The sequence below is a fragment of the Mugil cephalus genome, chromosome 19 (genome assembly GCF_022458985.1).
Source record: "Mugil cephalus isolate CIBA_MC_2020 chromosome 19, CIBA_Mcephalus_1.1, whole genome shotgun sequence".
Classification (NCBI taxonomy): Eukaryota; Metazoa; Chordata; class Actinopteri; order Mugiliformes; family Mugilidae; genus Mugil; species Mugil cephalus.
Genome location: NC_061788.1, coordinates 9,118,920 through 9,143,272, shown reverse-complemented (window position 1 = coordinate 9,143,272; position 24,353 = coordinate 9,118,920). Strand labels below are relative to the sequence as shown.

At 41.1% G+C, this 24,353-nt stretch overlaps 1 protein-coding gene and 1 long non-coding RNA gene across 4 annotated transcripts in view; one reads left to right on the top strand and one right to left on the bottom strand.

The window, feature by feature from the left end:
* Window positions 1-3,477: 3,477 nt before the first annotated feature.
* Window positions 3,478-14,520, top strand: lhx3 (LIM homeobox 3). 3 transcript variants are annotated; one of them, XM_047570550.1, is made up of 6 exons: window positions 3,478-4,867; window positions 9,602-9,773; window positions 9,920-10,122; window positions 11,680-11,831; window positions 12,799-12,970; window positions 13,851-14,520. In XM_047570550.1, exons 1-6 carry the CDS (start codon window positions 4,798-4,800, stop codon window positions 14,282-14,284), a joined length of 1,203 nt encoding a protein of 400 aa, XP_047426506.1. In that variant the 5' UTR covers window positions 3,478-4,797; the 3' UTR covers window positions 14,285-14,520. The 3 variants fall into 3 exon arrangements, with proteins under 3 accessions (XP_047426506.1, XP_047426505.1, XP_047426504.1); XM_047570549.1 differs by lacking the exon at window positions 3,478-4,867 and adding an exon at window positions 7,180-7,537 and having other exon boundaries at window positions 9,923-10,122; XM_047570548.1 differs by lacking the exon at window positions 3,478-4,867 and adding an exon at window positions 7,182-7,537.
* Window positions 4,884-24,353, bottom strand: part of LOC124997047 — a 40,919-nt gene continuing 21,449 nt past the window's right edge. The window contains exons 2-4 of the long non-coding RNA XR_007110914.1: window positions 12,772-12,983; window positions 12,437-12,580; window positions 4,884-5,610 (exon numbers count right to left, since the gene is read on the bottom strand). This is a non-coding gene — a long non-coding RNA (uncharacterized LOC124997047). The remainder of the gene's footprint in view (window positions 5,611-12,436; window positions 12,581-12,771; window positions 12,984-24,353) is intronic.

The following is a 24,353-nucleotide window of genomic DNA, read 5'->3' as shown; positions in this document are numbered from 1 at the left end:
AAAAATCTGCATAAAACCATCATTAGGTTTGAAAATACTTGTTTTTTCCATTTATGTTATTTATTTCAACGATAATAAGTTAAATCTTTGATTCATATTTGATTTAGCGACTTTGATAATGCATTTCAGTTTATTCCCTTTGAACTGGCCACCACAATAACACGGTATAGATCAACAACAGCATACTAGCAACACTATTAATGCCTGCATTCCAAGTAGGGCTTGCATTAGAAGAGCCCTCAAAAAGACAAGGGGTTACAGAGAATAAATGAATGAATGAATGAATGAATGAATGAATGAATGAATGAATGAATGAATGAATGAGTGAATGAGTGAATGAGTGAATGAATGAACGACCAGAGCATTGGATTTTTGTTGATGTTCTTAACATTTCCTGCTATGTAAAATCCAAAATGCTAAGCAAGAACAGTTTCTAAAAAATCATTTGTTTCTGATAAAGCAGCCCGGCACAGATGGTATCCTTAGCAGCATGGATGATCAAAACAATATTACTGTGTAAACAATAGAAAAAATATCCTGTCAAGGTTTCCAAGGCTGATTTGGACTACACAACTTAGTTATAAATGTAAAGCACAGTTAATCTCTTTAGAATTACTTATTTTATATATATATATACTTCCACACACTCACACACCACCTGCAGACCAGATAGACCCCACAGCAGGTCAACATCTGTAATGACACTGCAGGTCAAACCTCAGCTTTGCCTGAAAGGTTTGAACTTTGACCTTCCAGGCATTAAGTCTGCCTCTGGGGTGGCACAGCATTGCTCTAGAAACCTGATATTTCCCACCCTGGACAAAGACGTGTAAAACACCACATAACCGGTCAGGACCCCAGACGGTGCATCGGAACTGAGTAACAGCGTCCCCCTTGTAAATGGACGGGCAGTTGTTAGCCTTTATTGTCCGAGCATGAAACCAGGGACACATGTTGGGTGGTAAAAGTGTCAAAGCCTGACTGAAGAGCCATTGTGTCGGTTCCCAGCGGTAGCAGTTCACCTTTGTTCCCTGCGTTGTTCATCATTAGCATATCAATATTCAAAGGGGCTGATACTGGGTAGAGGTGGCAGCCTTTTTAGCCCAGAGTGGACGCTCATACACAAATAATGAAACCTGCATTCAGCCCTTGAGGGCCAGCTGTTGAGTTCAGCACATAATTGATAAGGAGTGTGATGAATCACAACCGATCTAAATGCGGTGTGCGACTCCGGATCACAGATCGGAGCATTTGTCAACTTGTTCTTTTCTTTAAAAAGATCACCTCAAATGTCTTGCTCTCTGCGTTAGACACTTTTGACCCATTTTTCCAGTTCTCTGAATAACAAAGGGCTAAATGGTGTCACCCTCTCCGCCCCTCACCACCCCGTCAGCATACCTCCCTCCCCTTCCTCGACTCAAGCCAGCTGACCCCAAGACTGGCAGGCCGGCGGACAGTTAGCCCTGCGTAGTATTGTGTGTGTGTTTGTGTGTACGTTTGAGGGGCAAAGCCACCAGAGAGTGTCGGTTAGTCCGAGGGACAAGCAGAAAAGCGGTTGGGCAGTTTAGCCAGCTGCTGGGGAAGCGAGTCTCGGCTGGCCTGGTCAGTGAAACCTTGCCAGATGGAGCCATTTCAAAACAATGAGAGTTGCTCGCAATGGCTAAAAACTAGAGTCTGGCCACTTGGGGAACACAGAGGGACTTTATCTAATGGTCTGGAGGCACCTTGACAAATGTTTTGGTTCTAAAACTAAGTCACAGTTAAATTTTGGTTTGGAGTTGCACCCTAATCTTGCTGCAAAGGAGGCTGACTCAGACATTTCAATACTGACATACGTACAAAGAATAGTTTTCCACCCTTCTTTTGCAGTTCCACTGTTTTTCTGCCACCTTTCAAATCATCTTGCGAACCATTTCTGATCTTTTTTTTTTTCTCCACACACTCGCTCTCTTCCCTCTTTCTCTCCAGACAGCAACAGGCTGAGGTGTCTTGGGACCACTCCGCTTAGGAGTAACCAAGCCTGGGTAATGAGGCGTGTGATTGGTCCCCTCCCTCCAGGACAAGGCCAGTCTTTGGAGGACATGATTGATCATGACAGGAGCACAATGAGAGCCCGGTGTCAGAGGGGTGGCATGGGTACACACGGACCCCCCGCGGCAGCACTCGCTCGCATAAACAGCCGCACGCAACACACACGCACATACAGTACAATACAGGACACTTGTGGACTTGAAACAAGCATGCTCCTATATGTGCAACCAGTATTATTTGCATAAAAACTATGATAGTAAGTCATTTTGGGGGGAAATTTAAACTGTAGCCAGCGGAGGCTTATTGTTTAAAATGCTTCTCTGTTGTCATTAAGGTTAAATATTTGTCTTTTGGGAAAAATGTTCGATTTTGATGCTGTCCAATATTTAAATCAACAGTGAACAGTGAAAACAGTGCAACAACTATTATGCATCCGGGATCTTTTAATACATTAAGCTTATACCATAGAATCTTTTGTTTTTATGTCTGGGAGTAAAATGGGGTTTATTTCCTTTCCGAATGAAACCATTTTAGTGCAAAGAGAGAAACATATGCCCAGATGATTTTTCTATCATACTTGAAAAACAACAGATTTGCGTAAATATTTCTATTCAGAAAACTGCCCCATTCTCCTTGGAGGCAAGTGCCTCCACTTGAAGGAGAAAAAAAAAAGAAAAAAAAGAAAAGAGGTTTCATGTGGAGCGTTTGTTCTTTTGAAGTAAAGCCCTCATCCGCACTGCTCTCATGAGCCTTGTTGAACTGGCTCATATTCAAGGTCAGAAATCAAGTTCTCATAGGTGCAAAGGGCCCGGTCTTTATGGAGGGCCATTAATGGCTGGTTGCAGCTGCCATCTCGAGGAGGACCCAGGTGTATTGACACTTTTACCAATTTCCTGCGATGATGCTCCAGGTTTCACGGAGGACAAACAAAATGGGAGAGGGCCTTGACATGTTCGAGAGGCTCTGTCATCATCATGTTCCTGCCAAAGAGGCGAGGACGCCATAAAACAAAACGTTTGAAAGCGGTAATAGAAAAGTAGAGGTCTTCAAAACAGTTTTTTTTTCTTTTTTTTGAATTTAGGTCATCATAGAATCCTTTCTTTCTCTTTTAAAGACATATAACAAATTGTTTTGTTATTGGTACATCAAAATAACAAAGAAAAAAATGTCCTACGCACGCCTAAGACTTTCTTCTCACTGTGGATGAGAGGAAAAGAAATGCCATCCTGTTGTTGTGCTTGTAGCTTAAGCTTCTTTGATGCTGCATTGGCTTTAGGATTCTAGTTACTGTGTGCAGCTTCTTCCAGATTTACAAACTGTTCTCCCTTAATCTGTGCATAGATATATGCACCATGTTGAACAGAGATTACAGCCCTTAAAAACACACAAAAAAACATCCATGAAAACAAACATCCCACCATTGTTTTTGTTTGTTTGTTTTATTTTGTTTTTGTTTTTTAAATCTTAAGATACAAAAATTATGCGAATGCATTATAAGAGTGTTGGATGGCTGGGGAGAGGATGCAAAGTTGTCAGAAAAAAAAAATTAAAAAGCTTGTTGGTTTCTACGCAGTTTTCGGAGGCTAATTGCCCTGAGTGGACTAATGAACAGCATAGTAGGTCTAATTGGCTTACTGCACCACTTGTGGGCTGGCGTGCTGGGCGAGTAAAATTGAATCAAAGCTGTAGCACCACGTCAGACTAGTTATGTGCGTTACGGTGGTAATTGGCACATGCATTCTGAAAGGCGTGAAATATGGCAATCGGCCAAAAGCTCGCTCTGAGCAAGCGCATCCTTGAATTGAAAAATCAACAATTAATTTAAAATAATTTTAATAAAGTTTATATAGTCGTCTGTGCACATGTGGTCACGTTTCTTTTAAATATCCGCAGAAGAGAGAGGATTTATTCAATACTTTCCCCTGGACTTCGTGCGTAATTCCACCGTGCGTAATTAAAACTAATGTATATAAATAATTATAACCCGTTCACATATGTACGTATTTCTGTGTTTTTAGAAGCAACACCCTTTATTAATCCCCTTGTAACTTAACACTAACTCCATAAGATTACGGCATGTTCGCTGCATCCACTTGTATCATTGTTATTCATGTCTATTTTTAACCGAACAAAAGAGAGACGCAGCGATGGCAACAATGTCCCGAATAATGCCCAATTGGCCCATTGTGTGATTTGAAAGACAGACACGTGCAACACAACATAGATAAGGAGAGAGAGAGGGAGAGGGGAGGGGGCAGGATAAGTGTGTGTGTGTGTATGTATATATATATATATGCTTGTGTGGGTGCGCGTGTGTATGAGCGCGCTTAAAGATAGCCTCTGGGGATACTGGAGCAGCACACACCCCTCCAAGCCTGTTTAGAGGAACTCCCCTTTCAGCACCCTGGACAGAGGCAGCACTGACCGCCGGTGGTTTCAGTTGAAGTAAAGTTGCAAGGCTGCGGGCTCACAGTCCCACCGCATCTCCATCCAGCTCACCGGCGCGACATCCAAAGAGCAGCTTGATGAAGGTTCAAAGTTCCCGTTCTCGGTGGTTAGTCAAAGGAGAGAAGTCGACGGAAGTTGTTTTTGACATTTTCCAGAAATCGCCAGACCTCGTCTCGCTCTCGAGAGGATAAATCGTCCGGGAAGTGTGTGCGAATCCACCGTGTGCGCTCGGTAGCTTGTTAGATTTTAACAAGAAAAGAAAAAAAGAAATCACAGGCGTGCGTGTTCTTGCGCTTCTTCCACTGGAGCATCTTCAAAATGCTGCTTGAGCACCCGGGGTCAAGTTGCCAAAACACGGGGAATTTCTCCCGGTACAGTTCAGGCCAAGGTAAGAAGACATTTAACTATTTTTTATTTTATTTTTTTGTTACTGTCCCTACATATCACTCACTGGGCTTGGGTAAAACCAGCTATCTAGTAGAGTAAGTGACTTTTGATATCCTGGAGTCTGCGAATGTGTCATCCCGTTGGGCGTGAAATGGAAGATAATGCGGAAAATTAGCACAGACGGACGGATTGTTGTTGAGCGAAACCATGAAATTGACCCTATGTTTTATTGGGGAAAAGCCAAGATACGAACGTTTGATGAGTATTTTGAGTTCCATTATTTTTTTTAAAGTTTCCTTTATAAAAATAAAAAAATAAAAACTATATGGAGATAGAAGTTGCAGAAATCGTCTGTTGGGCAACGTGAGTTGATGTACACAGACTGTTTAGAGGCGCCTGTTTTGCACTGCGTGTGGGAGACGTTATGAATCCGTAATGAGTCTTCATTGTTGGAGAATCACGAGAACAGATGTTATGCGCGTGCTGTCATTTCACACCGCCGCCCGCGGTTGTCACTGGAGCTCAGGGCGCAGGGAATATGGACGCAGGAGAGAGGAAAGAGAGAGCGCACCGGGCCCGAAGCGGCCCCCTTGTGCGGACAGACTGCCAGCAGACGCAAAGCCGCTCCCACCCGCAGTCCAGCGACACAACGTGCTCAACAGGTGTCACATTCCTGCCTGACAGGTGGGACACCTGAGGTGGGCGGTGTAGGTGGTGAAGGCTGAGAGTAGTGGTCCCACAAAGCTTTGGAAAAGAAACATTAATTATTAGTGGTTTTACAGGAGAACACTCAAAGAGCATTCAAAGAACGAGAATAACACGAGTGATCGCTCTTAATTTGGTCTAACGCTGGACTATTTTTTGGATATGTTCATTTAACATAAAGTACTTTGAAATATGCTTAGAAATAAGGAGAATTTCAAAAATAAAATCTGTTTCAATAAAGCTGTAAATTTATACATTTATACTGACGCAAAAGAAAAGACAGAAAAAAAAGAGAATTTATTTCACCGTCTTTGCGACTTTCTCTAACTGACTGACCATTACTCTGATAGCCATTTTATGGCTTTGTTGTCACATTATTGTCGGCTCACCCGCTCAAAAGTAAGCGATCAATGCGACATAAAAATTATTACAAAGCTGAAAAGTAAGAGGGGCGCCCATGGACCCCACACCTTTCTCCAAAACGTCTTTCATATACTACGGGAATACAGGCAAATGGGACATTGATTTTAGATTCATCAGCGTTCCGGCCGGTTGTGGCACTACCCGTGATTTCCCCAGACGCTCTTTTGTGCCAAAGATCAGTGTCAATAAAATTCATTGGGGTGCTGGCCCGATCAACATGTTATTGAACAGCCAATCTCTCCCCTAAATAAACACTTGTCTCTGGGCACTCGGCACACATGAAATGAAGATGGGAAGTGTGTGTGTGAGAGAAAGAGAGTCTGTGTGGGTATATTTGTTAGAAATTTGGAATCATTTCATGAAAATTTCATTAAAATCTGACCTGGTACAAAACACCAAAACCAAGTATATAAAATTCCTAAATCATCTAAATTTAAAACTATTATTACTAATCATAATATTAATAATATTAGTAATAAGGCAATGATGAAGAAGAGGAATGTGCATTATTTACATTAATAGGCAAAAAAAAGAAGAAGAAGAAGAAAAGGAAAAAAGTGTGTAAATATTATTCTGGTGTCCCTCAGTCATTGACTTTGATGCATTTCCTTAATAAATAACAAGCATTTCCTTCTTTCGATTTTGCAGATCTACAGTTTTTTTGCTCCTTGCATCGGTTCAGTTTTCACATGAGTGTCACTGACATCTGAAGCGTTTTCTAAATAAAACGTTTGCCATTGTAACTATTCAGACGACATTACAGCCTAAATTATTAAAAATAATAATAAATACAATAGTTACTGCCGCCAAAATCAATGAAAGATTATATTTGTACAATCAAATGCTGTTTTTGAATCCAACAATCCAATAGAATCCAATTCTATTGCGTGTATTGTCCCTTTAAAAAAAAAAAAAAAAAAAAAAAAAAAAATGTCAAAAGTTTTTGTTATCGTATCATTTAGTTCCACAGTGGGAAGACTTAAATTGAATAAAGCATTCTACCAGGACGAAGTTATTTCATTCTTTAAGAGAAGTGAAATATCTGAGATAAACGGAATTCAGTCTGGTAGCAAAATTGAAAGTTAAAAGAAAAAGTTATTATGTGTTCGATCACATTGTGTGAAAAAGCTCGTCTGCAACACTATAAGGTATCTCTGGGCACTGAAACTCTACTGGCTTCTCCCCTCACCTCGTCTTTATTCTCCTTCCGAGTAAGGTACTCAGTAGGTGATGTTAATCTATCTCCCCGTCGCCCAGGAAACGGCGCAGCGTAATCCTGCACAGGCTTCAACGCGGTGAAGCGTAAAAAGCAAACTCCCCTGCACATCCGCGCGCTTGTGCTCCCTTTGGGGCTCGTGCTATATGACAGCACCTGCCGCGTGCGCGAGAGTGGACAGGCGCGAGCAGGACAGCTTTATGCATTTATGTAAGCGTAAATCATGAGCGATGGATGGACACGGTGAGCGCACCTCTCCAAAAGAGGCACCAAATAACGCGGAGATGCTCCTGGCGCTGCTGTCGCACAGTGAGGAGTTACGGAGAGGTAAAGGCAAGGGAAAAATATGTACATATTCGTTTTATACATAGCTGTTTTACATAAATGTGTACGCGTGTGTATAGCATGTGGGCAGGTGAAGAAAAATGTAGGCCTTCAAGTGTGGCTGTAGTACTAATGGCAACACGTTGAGGCTATCGTCGCTGATATCTGGGAGATGGATGCTGCACAGATGCGGCCTGAATTCATTCTGGGATTTCTGGAAACATTTTTAAAGCTGCCGAGACAGGACACACGTGTCATACTTGTTGCTCCAGATTGTTGCTCCAGGGCACGCGTAAATACGCATAAGGGTTTAACTTTTATGTCTAGATGGTCGTTTAAACGTCCGTTAATGTGCTGTGTCTAATCTGGTTCAGTTTGGAATATGGACACGCGTTTGGCATTTTGTCGTCTGGCAAATATTTGTTGTGAAGATTTAGACGTTGTATTAACCACGTGTAAGGAGTAAACAAGGTTTTTTTTTTTTAATCCTGGCGGAGTGATGTACGTAACATCACCTCCTACAAAGTCACACAGATTTGTAATATTTCTATCATTCATTTTTTTCCCCTATGAAGTGTGCATATTGCCTGGACATCATATCGGTCTGTGCCGTGAGACTGCAGGCCGCAGCTTTCTAGTTTTACAGAGCACTGAATTAATGATGACCTGGCTACACCTGCTCCTGACGTGGCTGCCACTGCAGTTGTGCAGGGCTTGCCGGTGAAGCCACAAGTAATGGTTCATTAAAGTTTTAGGAATTGTCTACAGTAGAACAATGGGAAAGCGATTCCTTGCACGGCCGGAATATGAAGTGGTCTAGCTTCTTTTAATTAGTAATAAAGGGGCCTGGTAAGGTCTTACGTGTTGTTCTTATTTTTCCCTTTGGCTGTTGTAGTTGTTGTGTTTTTTCTCTTGTAACATTAAAAACGGAAATAGGTTTCATATTGCTTTACCTCGAAAGTACTTTTTACACTACAGGCCAGTCTTTTGGATCTCGTGGCAAAATAATAACCATCGGATTACAGTTTGATTAATGAGCCGTTAATCCTGACATGTTACAGTATTACAGTTACACTAGTAATTATTTTAATTATTCCACAGACGCTTGGGTTTGCGCACTGGATTTACGCACAGTATGGAATAAGAGTGTTCTTTTTCCAGTATTAAAACGGGCACAATAAATATGTGACTGTGTCTTTATATCATGGACGCATCCATAAGTAATTTAGCAGGCTATTTATTTACTGAATGTAAGCAAAGACATTCATATTTATTGCCAATAATTCTTTATAATTCAAACTTTAAAATGTAAAAACGTTGCTACGTTATTTAACAGGCTATCTGTTTTTATTTCAAGCCTTTGACGATTTTATTAAATCTGATAAAAAGATAATTCTTTAGGTGTATCGAAGATAAATCATATCAACTGATTTTAAGTGCTTTATGCGGACGTCTTTTGGTAATATGGAATAATAATAGTAACAGAGAATCCAAGTCATCGCATTTAATTGTTATTTCATGAATAAAATAAAACACATAACATATATAGTTATGTAGGCTAGACAGTGTATAGTGTAGCCCACATAATGACAAAACTCTTTCTATAATCCCCAGTACAGATCCACGACGCGCACGCTTCATATTGGCAAGGATATTAATCAGTTGTGGTTGTTTTCTTCTGTTTTTATTTTATGTATAATAGTAGGGAGTGAAATTGTGCATATATTCCACATCAAGTTAAATCCTTTATAGATCATTTAAAAAGAAAATGACTAAATATTAGGTTACTGCAACCACAATTAAAAAAAAAAGAAAAAAGAAACAGAAATGTCTTTCACATGTATCCTGACTCAGCACAATATCATGTTAGGTTTTTCTTTCATTATAATGATCCTAACTTCATTGATAAAGAGTTTTGATTTCTAATCGAGAGCCCTGCATAATTGAACAGCTACCCTTAATAAAGGATAAATATCTGGAACTTGGCAGCTGGGCGCACAGCAAATACGCAGTTGCCGTTGAACATGTTTGACTAAAATGCCGTGATCCCGTTCTCGCCTCCTGCAGAAATCCCAGTGTGTGCGGGCTGCAATCAGCACATCGTGGACCGCTTCATTCTCAAAGTGCTGGATCGCCACTGGCACAGCAAGTGCCTAAAATGCAGCGACTGCCAGGCGCAACTGGCGGACAAGTGCTTCAGCAGGGGCGACAGCGTCTACTGCAAGGACGATTTCTTCAAGTGAGTAGCTTTCACATGGCGGGCAGGCGTGATTTCTGAGTGTTGGTTTATGGAAAAATATATTTATATTTGTGTGTGTGTATACGATGTAATAATACGCGTTCGGTCATTATGTTCTGATGCGCAACCTGCTAATTTCCCAAAAGGAGATTCGGGACCAAATGCGCAGCCTGTCAGCAGGGGATACCCCCCACCCAGGTGGTGAGGAGAGCGCAGGACTACGTCTACCACCTGCACTGTTTTGCCTGCATCGTGTGCAAGAGGCAACTGGCCACAGGCGACGAGTACTATCTGATGGAGGACAGCAGGCTGGTCTGCAAGGCCGACTACGAGACCGCCAAACAGAGAGGTGAGCTGCAATCACACTCGTCCCAAAGCAACTAACACGGATATAAAAGACGCAGTAAACAGTCCGCGCACGATTTCCTCAAGTTATAGGCTACGTGTTAGCGCGCAGACTTGTTTTAAGTTACCTTGAGTTGTGCGCCTGACTCTCGACAGTGAGGTCATCCATAAACTCTGACCCACCTGAGCTAATTGCATCATTGCCTGCAACCCAATCGATACTAAACTGCGTAAAGTGGAGGCCGGGAGGCGTGCGCTTGCACTCTGCACTCCAAGAGATCAGCTTTCAATAACTCTTATTATGGTGATCGTGTGGGCCGAGCAGAGACTCAGAAAGAGAGAGAGAGAGAGCGACGCGTACAGTAGCGCGGTGTAGCTCAGAGAACAGGAGGTGGACGCGCACGTTAAAAATATGCCTGTGTCTAGTTTTAATTAAATAGCACATTTGTAGTATGTAAAAGAACAGACAATAACCTTTATAATAACCAAATATTTTTAAATTTATCCATTTAAAATTGAAAACAGTGCAGTACATTCACAGTTTTCTCAGTTTCTCATTCCTATTAATGTATATTTGATCCTTATGCATAATTACAGTGTGAACCTCAAAGCAGAATATTAATGAATGACAATTTTTGAAGGGAAAAAAATCAAAGTCAGGTGCATAATAAAATGTACCTACTAAAAATGTATTAATTAAGCCTGAAAATTTATCCCAATTTACTCCTAAAATATACAATAAATCCACAAATATTTTAATAATAATGCAAGAAGTTAATTGATTAACATATTGTCAACAATATCCCATTAATTATGAATGGACTTTTCTAGTACAGTACTGTTTTCTGATATACCAGTCATTCCATTGTACAGCACCGAAATATATATAGTTGACTTTTAGTGGCTGAGAGTATTTTCTTATTTTACACTGAACATCCCAGCAGGCTCGTTCTGATGTGGCAGCCCCCTACACGGTCAAGTTTTATCTCCCCATCTGTTTGTTTGAATTTACTGCTCCACACCAAGTGCTGATTTATGCGGCGAGTTAAAACAAGTTTTCACCCAAAACACACACGTTTATTTTACTAATGACGGGGCGCAATCGCCTGGGTGGCATCCATTTGGATGATGATTTTTTTTTTTTTTGTATTTTGCTGTGCTGGCCACCAGATGTGCAGACATGATGCAAGTATGCACAGGGGTTTATAGGCGAGAAGATAATTCATATTTTTATGTTGAATTACATATATATTGTAAAAATGCTAGGCTAGCAGAGGTGCCTCCATAAAAAAGAAAAATCATGTTGCTGACCCAGAATGGTTTAAAGAATTTTGACAATATAAATATTGGTGTAAAAATAACAAAATTTCCCCAAACTGTTCAAGGAAAGCAATGATTTTAAAGACAGACAACACCTTAATAATTTAAAATTCAATTTCTCAAATAGGCTCCTATTTATTTGTCTCATGCACTCACATAGACAAGAGGAAATTGTCTCATTTCTGCATATCGTTAGAGTAATGTTTGCTGACACTGTGGATGTGTGTGTGCACTTTTTCAGAAGCAGACTCGACTGCCAAGAGGCCACGAACGACCATCACCGCTAAACAGCTGGAAACGCTGAAGAACGCCTACAATAACTCTCCCAAACCGGCCCGCCACGTCCGGGAGCAGCTATCGTCAGAGACGGGCCTGGATATGCGGGTTGTGCAGGTATAAAGTATATTATTATCCATTAAGGGCTTTTCCATTAGTGTCCTGACTTCATTATCTAGGGACAATCGTGGCTGAACTGGCACAAGTGGACAGTACGAACCTGTGTCTGTGCCTGAGTGTGTGTGTGTGTGTATGGGGGGGGATTTACGGCTAGATGGAGTAAAATGAAGTCCGTATGAAAGTCAGCACGGTTTAAGTGCAAGCTCGTTAACAATGCTAAGAGGGGCCCCTCGCATATTGTCTGCTGCTGAAGAGCCTCGCGTCGGTTGCTATAGGTGCCGGCCATATATATTGTTTTATTTGCAAGGACAAAAGTAGAGAGAGAAGCCACTAAAATGCTCCTCATTATCCAGTGAAAGGGAAGGGGTGAAGAGGTCACACTCCGGGTGGAATATCATTAAGAAGAATATAAAACTGCTTTTTGTGCTTGGGGCCCGAAAAGAAATTATTTTGTGTGCAAGAAATGAGGCATTTTTTTTACACGTATAGACATTTTCAGACCGCGATATTGTGGATGGTTTAAATTTAGGCCCCATACTAACACGTGAGATCAGATCCAAATTAAGCAAATTTTGAATAATTTAACTCAGTGGGTCGCTTACCTGTCTGCGCCCCCGGGTGAGGACAACTTGTAGCAGTTCAGGATTACTCCTCAGTGTCACTCCTGCAGTCTCCTACTTTTTGTTTTACAGATCGGAATATGTGCATCAACGAAAGAGTAGAGGATTTGATGAAGGGCGTGGTGCCTAAAAGAAAATGAGAAAATTAATATAAATAAGCCAAATTTAACTGAATATTTTGTAAGTCAGATTTGATGGCCTGTACATTAAACATGTTTAAAATAATACTTTTTCATCCTCTCTACTTTATACTCTTGTTTTTTTTGTTTTTTTTTCTCATTGTGCTAAATAGTCAAATGTGTTTTCTGATGACTCACCAACGTTTTGTTTATTTCACCCTCCAGGTTTGGTTTCAGAACAGGCGAGCTAAAGAGAAAAGGCTGAAGAAAGACGCCGGGCGGCAGAGATGGGGTCAGTACTTCCGCAATATGAAGAGGTCACGGGGAAGCTCCAAATCCGATAAGGACAGCATCCAGGAGGAGGGCATGGACAGTGACGCCGAGGTGTCCTTCACAGGTACAGTCAGCCACTAAAAGAAAAAAATTAGACAGAAGAAAAGCACAGATGTTACTAATAACTTCAAGCGTTTCCGTACCTGTTATCTATACACTTGACTTTATCATCCACGTGCGTTCTTTTCGGAGTGTGACATGGTAAATTGGCTTCCTTTCCATAGCAAACAGTTGAGCAGACATAGTAATTTACATCACACCAACAGCCAGTGTAAAGTACATTCATGTCTTCATAGTGCACCTAAACTGAACACAGCCAAATATAATTGTTATCTGTTGCACTTGGGCTTTCCGTACTGTGAGGACTGTGCCGTAATGAAAGACTTAAAAATATGAAAAAATACAATTAACCAACCAGGTTTTTCATACCCCCATCCTTATTTGCAGGGTATTTTTGTTTATTGTGTATTATTGTGATGATATTCGGTTAAGGAAGTCACGCAGTCACACCAGGGAGTTGCACAGCAAAATTTAGGCTTATTGATACAGCAAGCGTTCCTCGTCATAGATGTTTAGACGGGAATAACCGTCAAGGAAATTGCTAACATGTCGGCCACATGCCGCCGCAATTGCAACCCAGTCATTAGCCCTCTTACCCTACATCCCCACTGGCATTTTGCTAGTTTATCATTTCCATCAAAAGTTACACTGAAGAAAGGAAAATTTCTACAAGCTAGCAAAGCAGGCATGCTAGCTTTACCACTGACTGAACAATGCGTTTGCAGTGTTTCACCGTTGACTTCATTCTCAATTGTACAGGTTAATTTTGCATAGTGAATTGCAATCAATCAATTTTAAATTTTAAATCGTTGGCCCTTGCTGTTTTTGTAAATGTCGTCCAATCAACCTAACAAATACCACTCTATCTCCTTGTCCCTGTACAGATGAACCACCCATGTCAGAGCTAGGTCACACCAACGGCATTTACAGCAGCCTGAGCGAGTCCTCTCCAGCCATGGGGGCGCGGCAAGGGGGCAACAACCACAGCTCCTTCCCCCTGGAGCACGGGGTCCTCCCCTCTCAAGACCAGTTCCACGACATCCGCTCCAACAGCCCCTACGGCCTTCCGCAGTCGCCGGGGTCGCTCCAGGCTCTACCCAGACACCAGCCTCTCATCTCCAGCCTCGTCTACCCTGACTCTGGCATTTCGATCATGACCCAGGGCAGCGGACCTGGAATCAACCCTGCCGTAAGGGTTTCCATGGGGGCAACCAACGGCCCCAGCTCGGACCTGTCCACCGGCAGCAGCGGTGGATACCCAGATTTTCCCGCCAGTCCTGCCTCTTGGTTAGATGAAGTAGACCATGGGCAGTTTTGATTGTTCAGCAAGAAGCTTTTTTTCTTTCTTTCTTTTCTGATTTGCTTTTTGTGTCTTCAGTTGGATCTTCAAAAACTGAAAAATAGTCACACAGGACAGTGATTATGTAACGGAAGTAGACTGCCTGTGCTCGGATCTCACCAATATCCGACTGGCAAACCCATTCAGTATTGGTAATCTGGATGGAAGTACGGAAGAAAATGTCCCACGTTTAAAGCACTTGGCCTAATAACCTGGACCTAATGACCTGGAGTACTAAGATAGTATACAAAGCAAGGGATCTATCAAAATACAAAAATTTCAGACACTACTATAAGCTCTTTTAGAACAATGTAGAGACGGCATTTACAATGATGAGAACGTTTAGACGGCGATCACGAACCATCCATCTCTGTTCACATCTCCTCCCACCAATATTTGTTAACGACAACGTGTTCAGGTGCAGAATTCAGTTCAACATTCAGAGTCTTTAAATGTCTGGTTGTTGCCAAATGTCTATATACAGTATATATATATGATGGTTTATCATTGTGGAGACTTTATTTTTATACGAACACCTTCTTGGACATGAGTGTGAACCCAGATACGAGGACTTTGTACATTCTTGAACAGGGATATAGGCAAAAATGTAGATGTTGTCTTAAATGGTACCTATAGGGGTCCAATTACTTCTATGCATTTGTGTGTTCTCAGATGTACGTATCTTGTTCGTTTCGTTCTACTGAAACCCACCCCTGAGGGAGAACTGTAGTACCTGGGGTCTGATGTATATGTTTGTTTATGTGGAAAAAAAATGTTTTATGTCTTATTTATTCCCTCTGGTAATGATGATGATGATGATTCCTAATTAAATGACAGGACTTTAATAAATTTGTCACCTAAATCAAAACGTAGTTTGATCCTTTTTGGTTCGCGGACAAAACCACGCATCGTATTAGACAATATGGGTAATGCTGCCCTTAAAAGTAATTGAGTGCAGAGGATAAACAGTTCATTTAAAAGATTAAAATTTAGGATATATTTTAAGTCATTTGTCTCACTGGGAAATCTAACGTCAAGAAACTGGAGCCAACAAAAAGGTATAGCTATTCTTTTACTTTACGTGCAGCACCTATATAAGTATCATAGCACTGACAGTGAAACCAGAGCAAGTCGGCGGTCCTGCCTGTGTCTGCAAATTGAGTATCTGGCTAACTACCAACACTGCATCAGGGGTTCAACAGCTCTTTAGTGGAGAAATTTGATGCAGTCAACTCATCAATTCAGAGATTACTGGGTCTTGTTTGCCCAAATGCCCCTATGGGAAAGGAATCTCCAATCCATTATCCAAGAAGGGATCAAGTGCCCCTTGTGAATTTCCTCATTTGTTTAGTTATTCCAAGTCAGGTTCAATTAAATAGATTAAACACTATGTGAGTGTGAGTGCGGGAGTGTAGGTGTGTGGGGTGCAGTTGCGTGTTTATGTGTTTGCTTCCATAATGGTCCCTACGCCCTTCAAAAAGAGACTCAAATATTATTTGTAATATTTTCAACCTTATCCCTTTACAATATATATATTATTTATATGTCTTATATGTATTTATTGATTTTCACTATCCCCATCTTTAAGCAAATTCGTGGGAAGTTTCTAAAGCAACTACTTTACCTAAACATCATTTGCACAATTGGGATTTTTTTAGTTTCCGTTGGCTTTTTAGTATACTGCAGTTTTAAATACGTTATCAGTAGCGACATCACTGCTCCACTGCCTTTTACGTCAACCAGATTGGTTTGCCAAAGCCAAGAGTTGAGCAACTGTAGAAGCTGAGACAGCATACGGTAGCCTACACCTGTAGTAGAATCTATGCCGGAGAAACAAGAGTTACAGATGTAACCTGGGTTCTACGAATTCTACTTTTTTTTGTTTGTTTGTTTTAAAGCAAGCAATGGAAGAGACAAACACTGATCACCATTATTGTGGCTTTTCTTTGCAAAACACTCCGACAGTGATTGTGAGAGAAAGGGACAAATGTGATGTCATGCATTACATTTTTGACCGTGTACTGGTGCAGATCTGAAAAGTATGACATGCAGCAAGGCGATAGCCATCTGTCCTCATACCCTTTGTTTAGAGTGCAACCTCCAACTTCCTCCGCCGCTAATGCCCGATTGCACCGCTCCTCAGGTTCCCACAACAAGAAAAGAAACACCAGACAGGATATCCAGATGAATCCTTCCAGCTGAGTGGCAGGTATCATTGTTGCCCCGCAAAAGCAACAGGTGCGTAACCTGACCCAAAGAGTGTTTGGCAAAGACAGTAAGGGGTGAGAGTAAATCTCCTGCAACACTCACATTGGTCGGCTTAATGAGTGTTTGCGTTTAGGGTGAGAAAGGCCGATTTGTTGCAGACAGGAGGCAAAAGAATCTGAAACAACACTTGTCAATCCTATCTCATGCAATTCCCGAAACGGTTATGTAATTGTTTGCGTTGGTGCAGAAGAAGTTTTTGGATTTGTCACCAGAACAGTATTTGCGGTCTAATTATTCTCTGTGAAAAAATATACTTTCCTTCTCAGCTGTCACACAGTAGGTGTGAGATTTTGGTGACCATGAGATGAACTCCTTTAAGTGAATAACTGGGATTATCTCACACCACTCTTTCGGATTGAGTTGGAAATCCACCGTTTTCTGAGTTAAAAGAAAATAGATTACGTTGAGGTATGCAATTTGTCTGATGGGTTGCATGACAATGACTGAGAAAGGGTGTTTTGTGAGACGTTAAAGAGTTAATTTAAGTGCTGTTAGTGTGGCACTAAGTAAATGGTGGGAAAATGACATGAGGAAAAACTGACAGACAGACGGATACGTAATCTAATCGCATGTACAGAGTTAATCTACGGCTTCTGCATGTTGAGAAAAAAAGTTAAAAGGGTTTGATCAGAGTTGTTCTCAACTGAAAATACACTGAAGGCCACGGAGAAGAGCAATTTTTGTGTTTTATGTCCTAGTTGTCGCTTAAACTGATTTGTTTTTCATTATTCTACCACTATTATGTGTGCATGTAAAATATTAAGTCCAAATGTAAAAAATAGAAATAAATGAATTAAAAAACAAATAATCTTGCTCCAAAATTAAAGGAAAATCTACCTTTCGATCGGCTCTTCTAAAGCCCACTTTTAAAATTTGGTATGATTTATTGGGCTATGTGCTGTTTGTTTACAGTCTATGCTAATCTAACCATCTTTTGCTTCATGCAGTATTTAAACGACAATAAATGGGATTGTGGCCCTTCAAATATAATTCTCAACATGGGGGTAAATGGTCTAAATTATTCTCTTTCTAATAAAATAAAGGTAAACATAGCAAATTCATTACATTTGATACATATTTTGGTAGATTAAAAATAATAAGAAAAAAATGTAATTTATAGGATATTATTTCTATTTCCTATGACCATTGTTTGGCCTTTTCATTTTTATTTTTCTAATTAATTAAATTTGTATGATTCCGTTGTTTTCATCTTAAAATAAGAATGAGGAATTCCAAAAATTGTTGCTTTTAGAAATATTTATATGGACCACTTACTATGCGAATACCGCACCTGGCAAAGAAGCTCAATTATTCTTGAGTGTGAACGACTTGCACATTAGCTGAGCATGTGAAAAAAAAAAGATAAATAAATAAAATCTACCACAAATAATGATGCATTTAAAGCCTCTGTCCCAGTCGGTTTCTACAACAAAACCTACCGTCAATTCAAAAATACCCACACTGCTTTAAGAACAGAATATAAATAAAGAGAAGTAGTAAATTCTGAGATGAGACTGTTAAAAAAAAATAATAATAATACAAAAAATCTAGTCTAACTCTAATCTAAATCTAATCTAACATTTTATGTTTTACAGATTTTATGTCCAGGTGAAACTGGGCGAGTGTATTTGTGAGTATATATTCAGAAATAAAATATATAAACATATATTGCCCACAGACTCGCTCGTGCTGGCAGTATACCACCTTTAATTTATAAATTACAAGGTGTAGAATTTGAAATCTCAATGGCTGCGAAGGGTGCCCATTGCTTTGCAGCTATTGTTAAACTGTTGCTTTTAACTGTCCTTTCTGTAAAGGACTCTAAGCCTGGCAGCACGCCTGTTGTCTTTCATATGCGGACACACACATAGACACACACACACACACAACCAAGCCCCCCCCCCCCCCCCCCCCCCCCCCCCCTCGAGCCCCATGTCAGATGGTGCTGAGTAAATCAGGCCTGACAATAACACCTCCCTTGGGTCCCACACATCACAGCTACAATTCAGACCTAATGGAGCAGCAGCGGAGGGGAGGCTGCTTAGTGTGTGTGCACATGTGTGTGTGCATGCAACTGTATGCAGACGCAGTGTGCTCTTTTTCATTTTGGGACCTCTGAAGGAAGGGAAGGATGAAGCGATGAGGGGGAAAGGGAGAGGCGAGGAGGAGGAGACAGTGGATTATATGTGATACAGATATCAATCAATTAAGGCTATGGGTTAATTTAATAAGTTGCTGCGGTGCAGTTTTTGGGACTTTGCAGTTGTGTGGAGGCAGAAATAGAAAAGGAAACAATGCTGGGAATTAAGAAGTATACAAGAAAAAGTAAGGAAGAAATACAACTGGAGACATCCTTTGAGGTTTTAGAATAAATTCTATTTCAAATAGCACACATTAAAAGACACATTAAAACTTTACGCGCTGGACTAGGGAGTACAAAAAAGAAAACACAAACTGCAAGCGCAGCACTGACCAACACCATACTTTTGTTTATGCTGCAGATTAATGGCACCGGCAGCGGCATTAGAGCAATCTAACTAATCAACACGGTCATTAGCGTGTGTTTTCACTGACAACTTTAATCAAATCTATCACGGCTCCACCTCCCCATTACCGGCAGGCTGCATAATTATTTCTTCATTTCATGCTTAGACAGGAATGCAATATCTGGTAATCTGTCTGCAACGGTTGACTGAAATGCATTCGGGAACATTCATATTAGAAATGCATTGGTTAATGCATCACCCGGCTCTTCCTCTCGCCGCTGGCACTGGAGATGTTTGTCATTTTTAATGCGGCCGTCGGAGTGCCGCGTGCAGGCATTAACCGGGGGAGTGCACATGAGACACATACTGACTTTCGGATGTTTGTTAAAATGTCCTTAATCCATAACACCATCTCTGCAGTGTCATGAACCAGAATGCATATAAAAGCTGACGCGATGTGTTAATTTGTAAAGTCTTTTTACGATTATGAAGTAAAAAACACAATGAATAAAATGCTAAAAAAAGATTAGAAGAAGAAATGTCTTTAACTAAAAATCTCAATTTTTAATTGAACATTTAATGGCTCTTTTGATAGATGACTAAGACAAATAATTATCAAATCCAGATTGGATTAATTTCCTGTGCATCAGCTGTGTAACTGAGTAATCATTTCTGCATTAATTGATTTTTATGGGCCATACATTTTCCATCTGCAACTCCGCCTGATTATCACAATCCAACTGTTCGACGGAGAAGGACAACTTGTAAACTGACATTTAACCATCATTTATTTTTAACCAGATTCCCGCTGGCTGTTGCATTAACAGGATCCATAGTTGCTCATATTTGCCTCACGTTGAGATAATCACCCTTTTTTCTCATTAGGAGCCTTGGCTCGGCGAAGGGCCATCTTGGGGCCTTTTGGCATCTATGAGGTGTTAACAGCTCCCCAGGGGAGGCTGTCTGGCTCTCACATAACCCCCGACCTCCCCACCCACGAACGCAGTGCACTCACCAAACCACTCAGACTCACAGATGGTCGCAACGCCGGCAGCCAGCCATCACACTTTTCAATTATCGCTACACCCGGGGAAGGCCATTGCTCAGCTGTCACCTCTTAGTGACACGGCAGATACGAGGGGAGACCAGAGAGGGATGGAAAGCGTAGAATTCCTGCATCCATAACTTGGAAAACATAAAGAACGGGCTCCTTGCTAGCTAAGATAAATCCAACCGGGGAAAAACGGCTGTAACGTGTCTGTCCTGACCAACAAAGACAGTCTTCCTGGTACGAGTCTGCTCTGATCTCTGGATGGAGAAGGTGATAAATTAATTGTTGTTTTTGAAGCAGCGGTTTTGAAGTGGTAAAGGAAGGAAAGAGTACAACTGAAGCACTCACGGCTTACATGCTTTTGTGCCTGTATAAAATGGAGAAGGGAAAGAAGAGGCAAGGAGGCGAGGAGGGCAAACTCTGTAAGTCGTCTTGTTAGACTTTTAATATGAATATTGCTCTAACAAGGGCGGAAGATATAATATAAAGATACGCTTGAAATATTGAACCTGGAGATGGTTTCTTTTGATTAGCATGAAGGCTGAATATGGGGGCTGAGGAGTTGGCCTGGTTCAGTCAAAAGGTAAAATCCTAAAACTCTCAATTTGAGACTTTATTTAGTTCATACTAAATGAAAAAAATAAAATAAAAATGGTACAGAAAAAGTGTAGCACGTTGCTTCCAATAAAACATTCTGTCTCTATTGCTAGTTTTGTTACAGCTACCACGGCTATTTTTCAAAGGCAGCAAAATCCATCTTTGGCCACTTCTAAACATCATCTTATGTGTTCTATTTGGGCTTTAAAGGTGCAGGTTTGTGGTTTAAACTGTTCTCATTTCCTGACTGTACTTTCAGATTTAACCTTTCCATAGCTGTTCATTGATGCAGTGCTAATGCTAATGGAGTTACTATTATAAGTTACCATCATTACCAGTTCAGTGTTCATGTCAAAAGAAAAATTCTAGGTCAAGGAATATCATCCTTATACCTGAGCTTTCGTTTGGTATAGATTTTTTATTTAGGACAAAAGAAGTATAAAGAACTAAGCATAATCTCTGACAGGAAATAGATTTTTTTTTTTTAAATACTTCCTCATATGTGGACACTGGGACTATTTCACTATACATTATAATAAAGTCACCAACACGTAAAAATTTATAAAAACTGTACCTGTACACGGCTGTGCAAAGAAAGAACTTTTAACAATGAAATCCCAATGTCCTCAAGCGAGTATTTGCTAATTAGCGACACTGAAACTTGTCACTATTGAAAGAATTTGTTAAATTTGCATGTCATAAAACTAAAAAAGTTAATAATAATAAATAAACAAGTTTTATTCGTCCAGTCTGATGAGGTTTTGCACCTCGTCCACTTTTGTCCCGTGATCCGGTGTCGAACGAATCTGCCGAAATGACCGCTATCATGTTTTCACACGGATAGTCTACTTACGCTTTGCTACCACTAGATGGCAGACAAAAGTGTCTGCTTATGAGAACAGCAAGTCTAAATGAAAGAGAATGCAAGGTGCCACAAACCTGTCCCCATATGAGGACGAAGGGTCTCAGGAGGATACAGACGTACCTAAAAGACCAAGCAAACAAAGCCTATTGTTAAAATGTCTTATCATGTTCATGGTTCATGCTCATCATTTTATTTTTGTTGTTTTTATTTGCCAGGACAACTAGAACCTAGAAACCACCTCACTAGGGAACTTGTGGAGAGTAGCTCACATGTAGATTTTAAAAATCTATTTTGTTTTCAATTTTTGCAAAACAAACTATAATTGAACCTCTTTCAAATCTTTATTTCTGCCTTTCTTGAGTTTTGTGAGGCACATTCTCCATTACTATGATTTAATGACAGACTCATATTAAAACTTTTTTTCACTCACACAACAGATTTTTTTTGCATAGGGCCTACGCCACAGCCTAGGCAAGTTGCCTACACTGTTGTATTTCACATGACAGCAATTGCTGCTAAGTGGCTCATGTTGGAGATGGAGTTACTTGCACACAAAAAAGTGGCAGAATCAGAGCAGAATTTAGCACGAAGGTGAAATATCCGCGCTCGTCCGAGCACCGAGAGATGAGAAAATGCATTTTTTGTCCCACCACGGTTGTTGAGGCACCTTTCTGGGGAGGTTGCACGTAGCTCCACGGTGCATTAGCATAAACCACAAAACTCTACAGCAAGAAACTGTTCCTTAAATGTTACTACAGTTAATATAACTGCAGAGTAAATAGAGCGCAAGCTTACTGACATTTTCCAAATCGATGTGTGTGCTTTTTTGACATTTTCCAACACGATCCGCAATTTAGCACTCACCTCTCTGTGTGTGCTCATCCCTGTTGAGTGCTGAATCTGAGGGGCAACAGGAAATCAATGAGGCGAGAAGTGGCAGGCGCCGGATCTCATTAAGCCCGAGAAAACGGAGGGATATGTGTCAACTAATGAAGAAACAACAGGGCCACGTTCATGAGTGCTTTTAACTCTAGTCGATGGCCGAAAAAGTCGAGTTTCGCGCTGGTTTTACAGTTTCACTTTGGTAAACAAGCAGTATGTATTTTTTAGCCATTTGAAAAGTCTAATTCCACTCATTGCATGTATCCTGGTCGTAAGTGCCCAGGTTTCTATTTGAGTGCGTTTCCAGCCGTGCTATTTTTCTCTCCCAGAGAAGAAGAAGTAATCCCGCTTCAGCCTGATGGCCCCCCAAGGTTGCTGCCATCAGTCGCCAATACTCAATCCAGGTTGGAACATTTGTTCTCTCTCTCCCTCCCTCCCTCCCTCCCTGCCTGCTCTCCCAACCCTTGGCTGTTGTTTTCTTTCCCTTTTTTTTTCATAATTCATGTCAAAGGATCTCTGGAGAGATGAGTGAGGGTGGTGCACGCTGGGGAAGGAGGGGGGTAACTGTGGGTGGAGAGGACAAGGGGGTGGAGAGGGCATACACTTAATCCCCGGGTCAAGATGTATTTATTGAAGATTAATAACCGAGCAGCAATCTCATCATGCTCTCGATGATTTTATAATTTGGTTTCTGGGGGTGGGGAGGGGTGGGGGAGAGATCGGGGACAAAGACAAGAGGGAGACGCTGAACTATTGTTAATACAGGAGCGGAATACAGTATTCGGGACAAGTCTTTATGCAGTGATTTTTCTTTTCTTTTTTTTTTTTTGGAAACATTTCTCCTTTACGGAGTGGAGAGCAACACATACAGGGTACATAAAGAACACACACACACGCATTCGTCCCTCCTCACAGACTGTGGCGCAAGTCCTTTTAAAAGACACCGCCCCACCATAAATGTTTCAGCAGCCCTGAAAGGAATCTCTATTTAAAACAACTTCTCATCTGGCGTGTAGTAACCAAAGCTAACAGGTGTAGGATGGCGTTATTTGTCACCATTCTGCTCAGTGTTTGTGTTAACCAGCTTCACACTGCACCGCAACCTGGTAGTGTTGTTGTTGTTTTTGACGTCATAGCAGCCGTAAATTTAACCTGTACTCATGAGGTTTCCGGATGTTTATGCAGCATTACTAAAAGGCCGTTGCCTTAGACACAAGAAAAACAGCAACATAAATCTACTTGTAGTTGATTTTCCCACTTTTTTTTTTTTTTTTTTTAAAGTATGTATATTTTTTACAACGCTACGCACTGGTAAACCGATACACCTGCCTCGGGTGGAACATTTCAATTTTGTCTAGTATTGCATATGTAGAGTGGCTGCGTTTATCTCATTCGGCTAATGGATTCGTCGCACACTTCGGGCCGCCAGAGACCGGCCGGGAGATGAAAAGGTTGAGGAAGCGACACCTTTCGTCACCAAGCAACAGGGGAGGGAAGAAGAAGAAGAAGAGAAAAAAAAAAACGGCAAAAAGATAAATTTCAACCGAGGGTAAGGGTTCAAAGTTCAAGGTGCAGCCTCCCATCCAAATTTATTTCTATCCTTAATAATAATGAGTGGATTGAATAGATTGCACGTCCCTGACCTTGGTCATCGGGAGAACCTTATGCCACTATATCAGAGCAGACAGGCAGACACGTCTGTGACGGCTGCCACCCTCGAGATGGAGGGAAGGGGAGAAGGGAGAGAGGGAGGAAGGGAGGCAGCTATGTAGAGCAGAAGTGATGGGAGAGGTGAAGGGGCGGCTTGTTTGCATTTTGTATGGAATGAGGTGCGGGCTGAAGGATGCATGAAGGGCAAACGTGCGTTTTTGTTTGTTTGTGCATGTGACCACGTTGGAT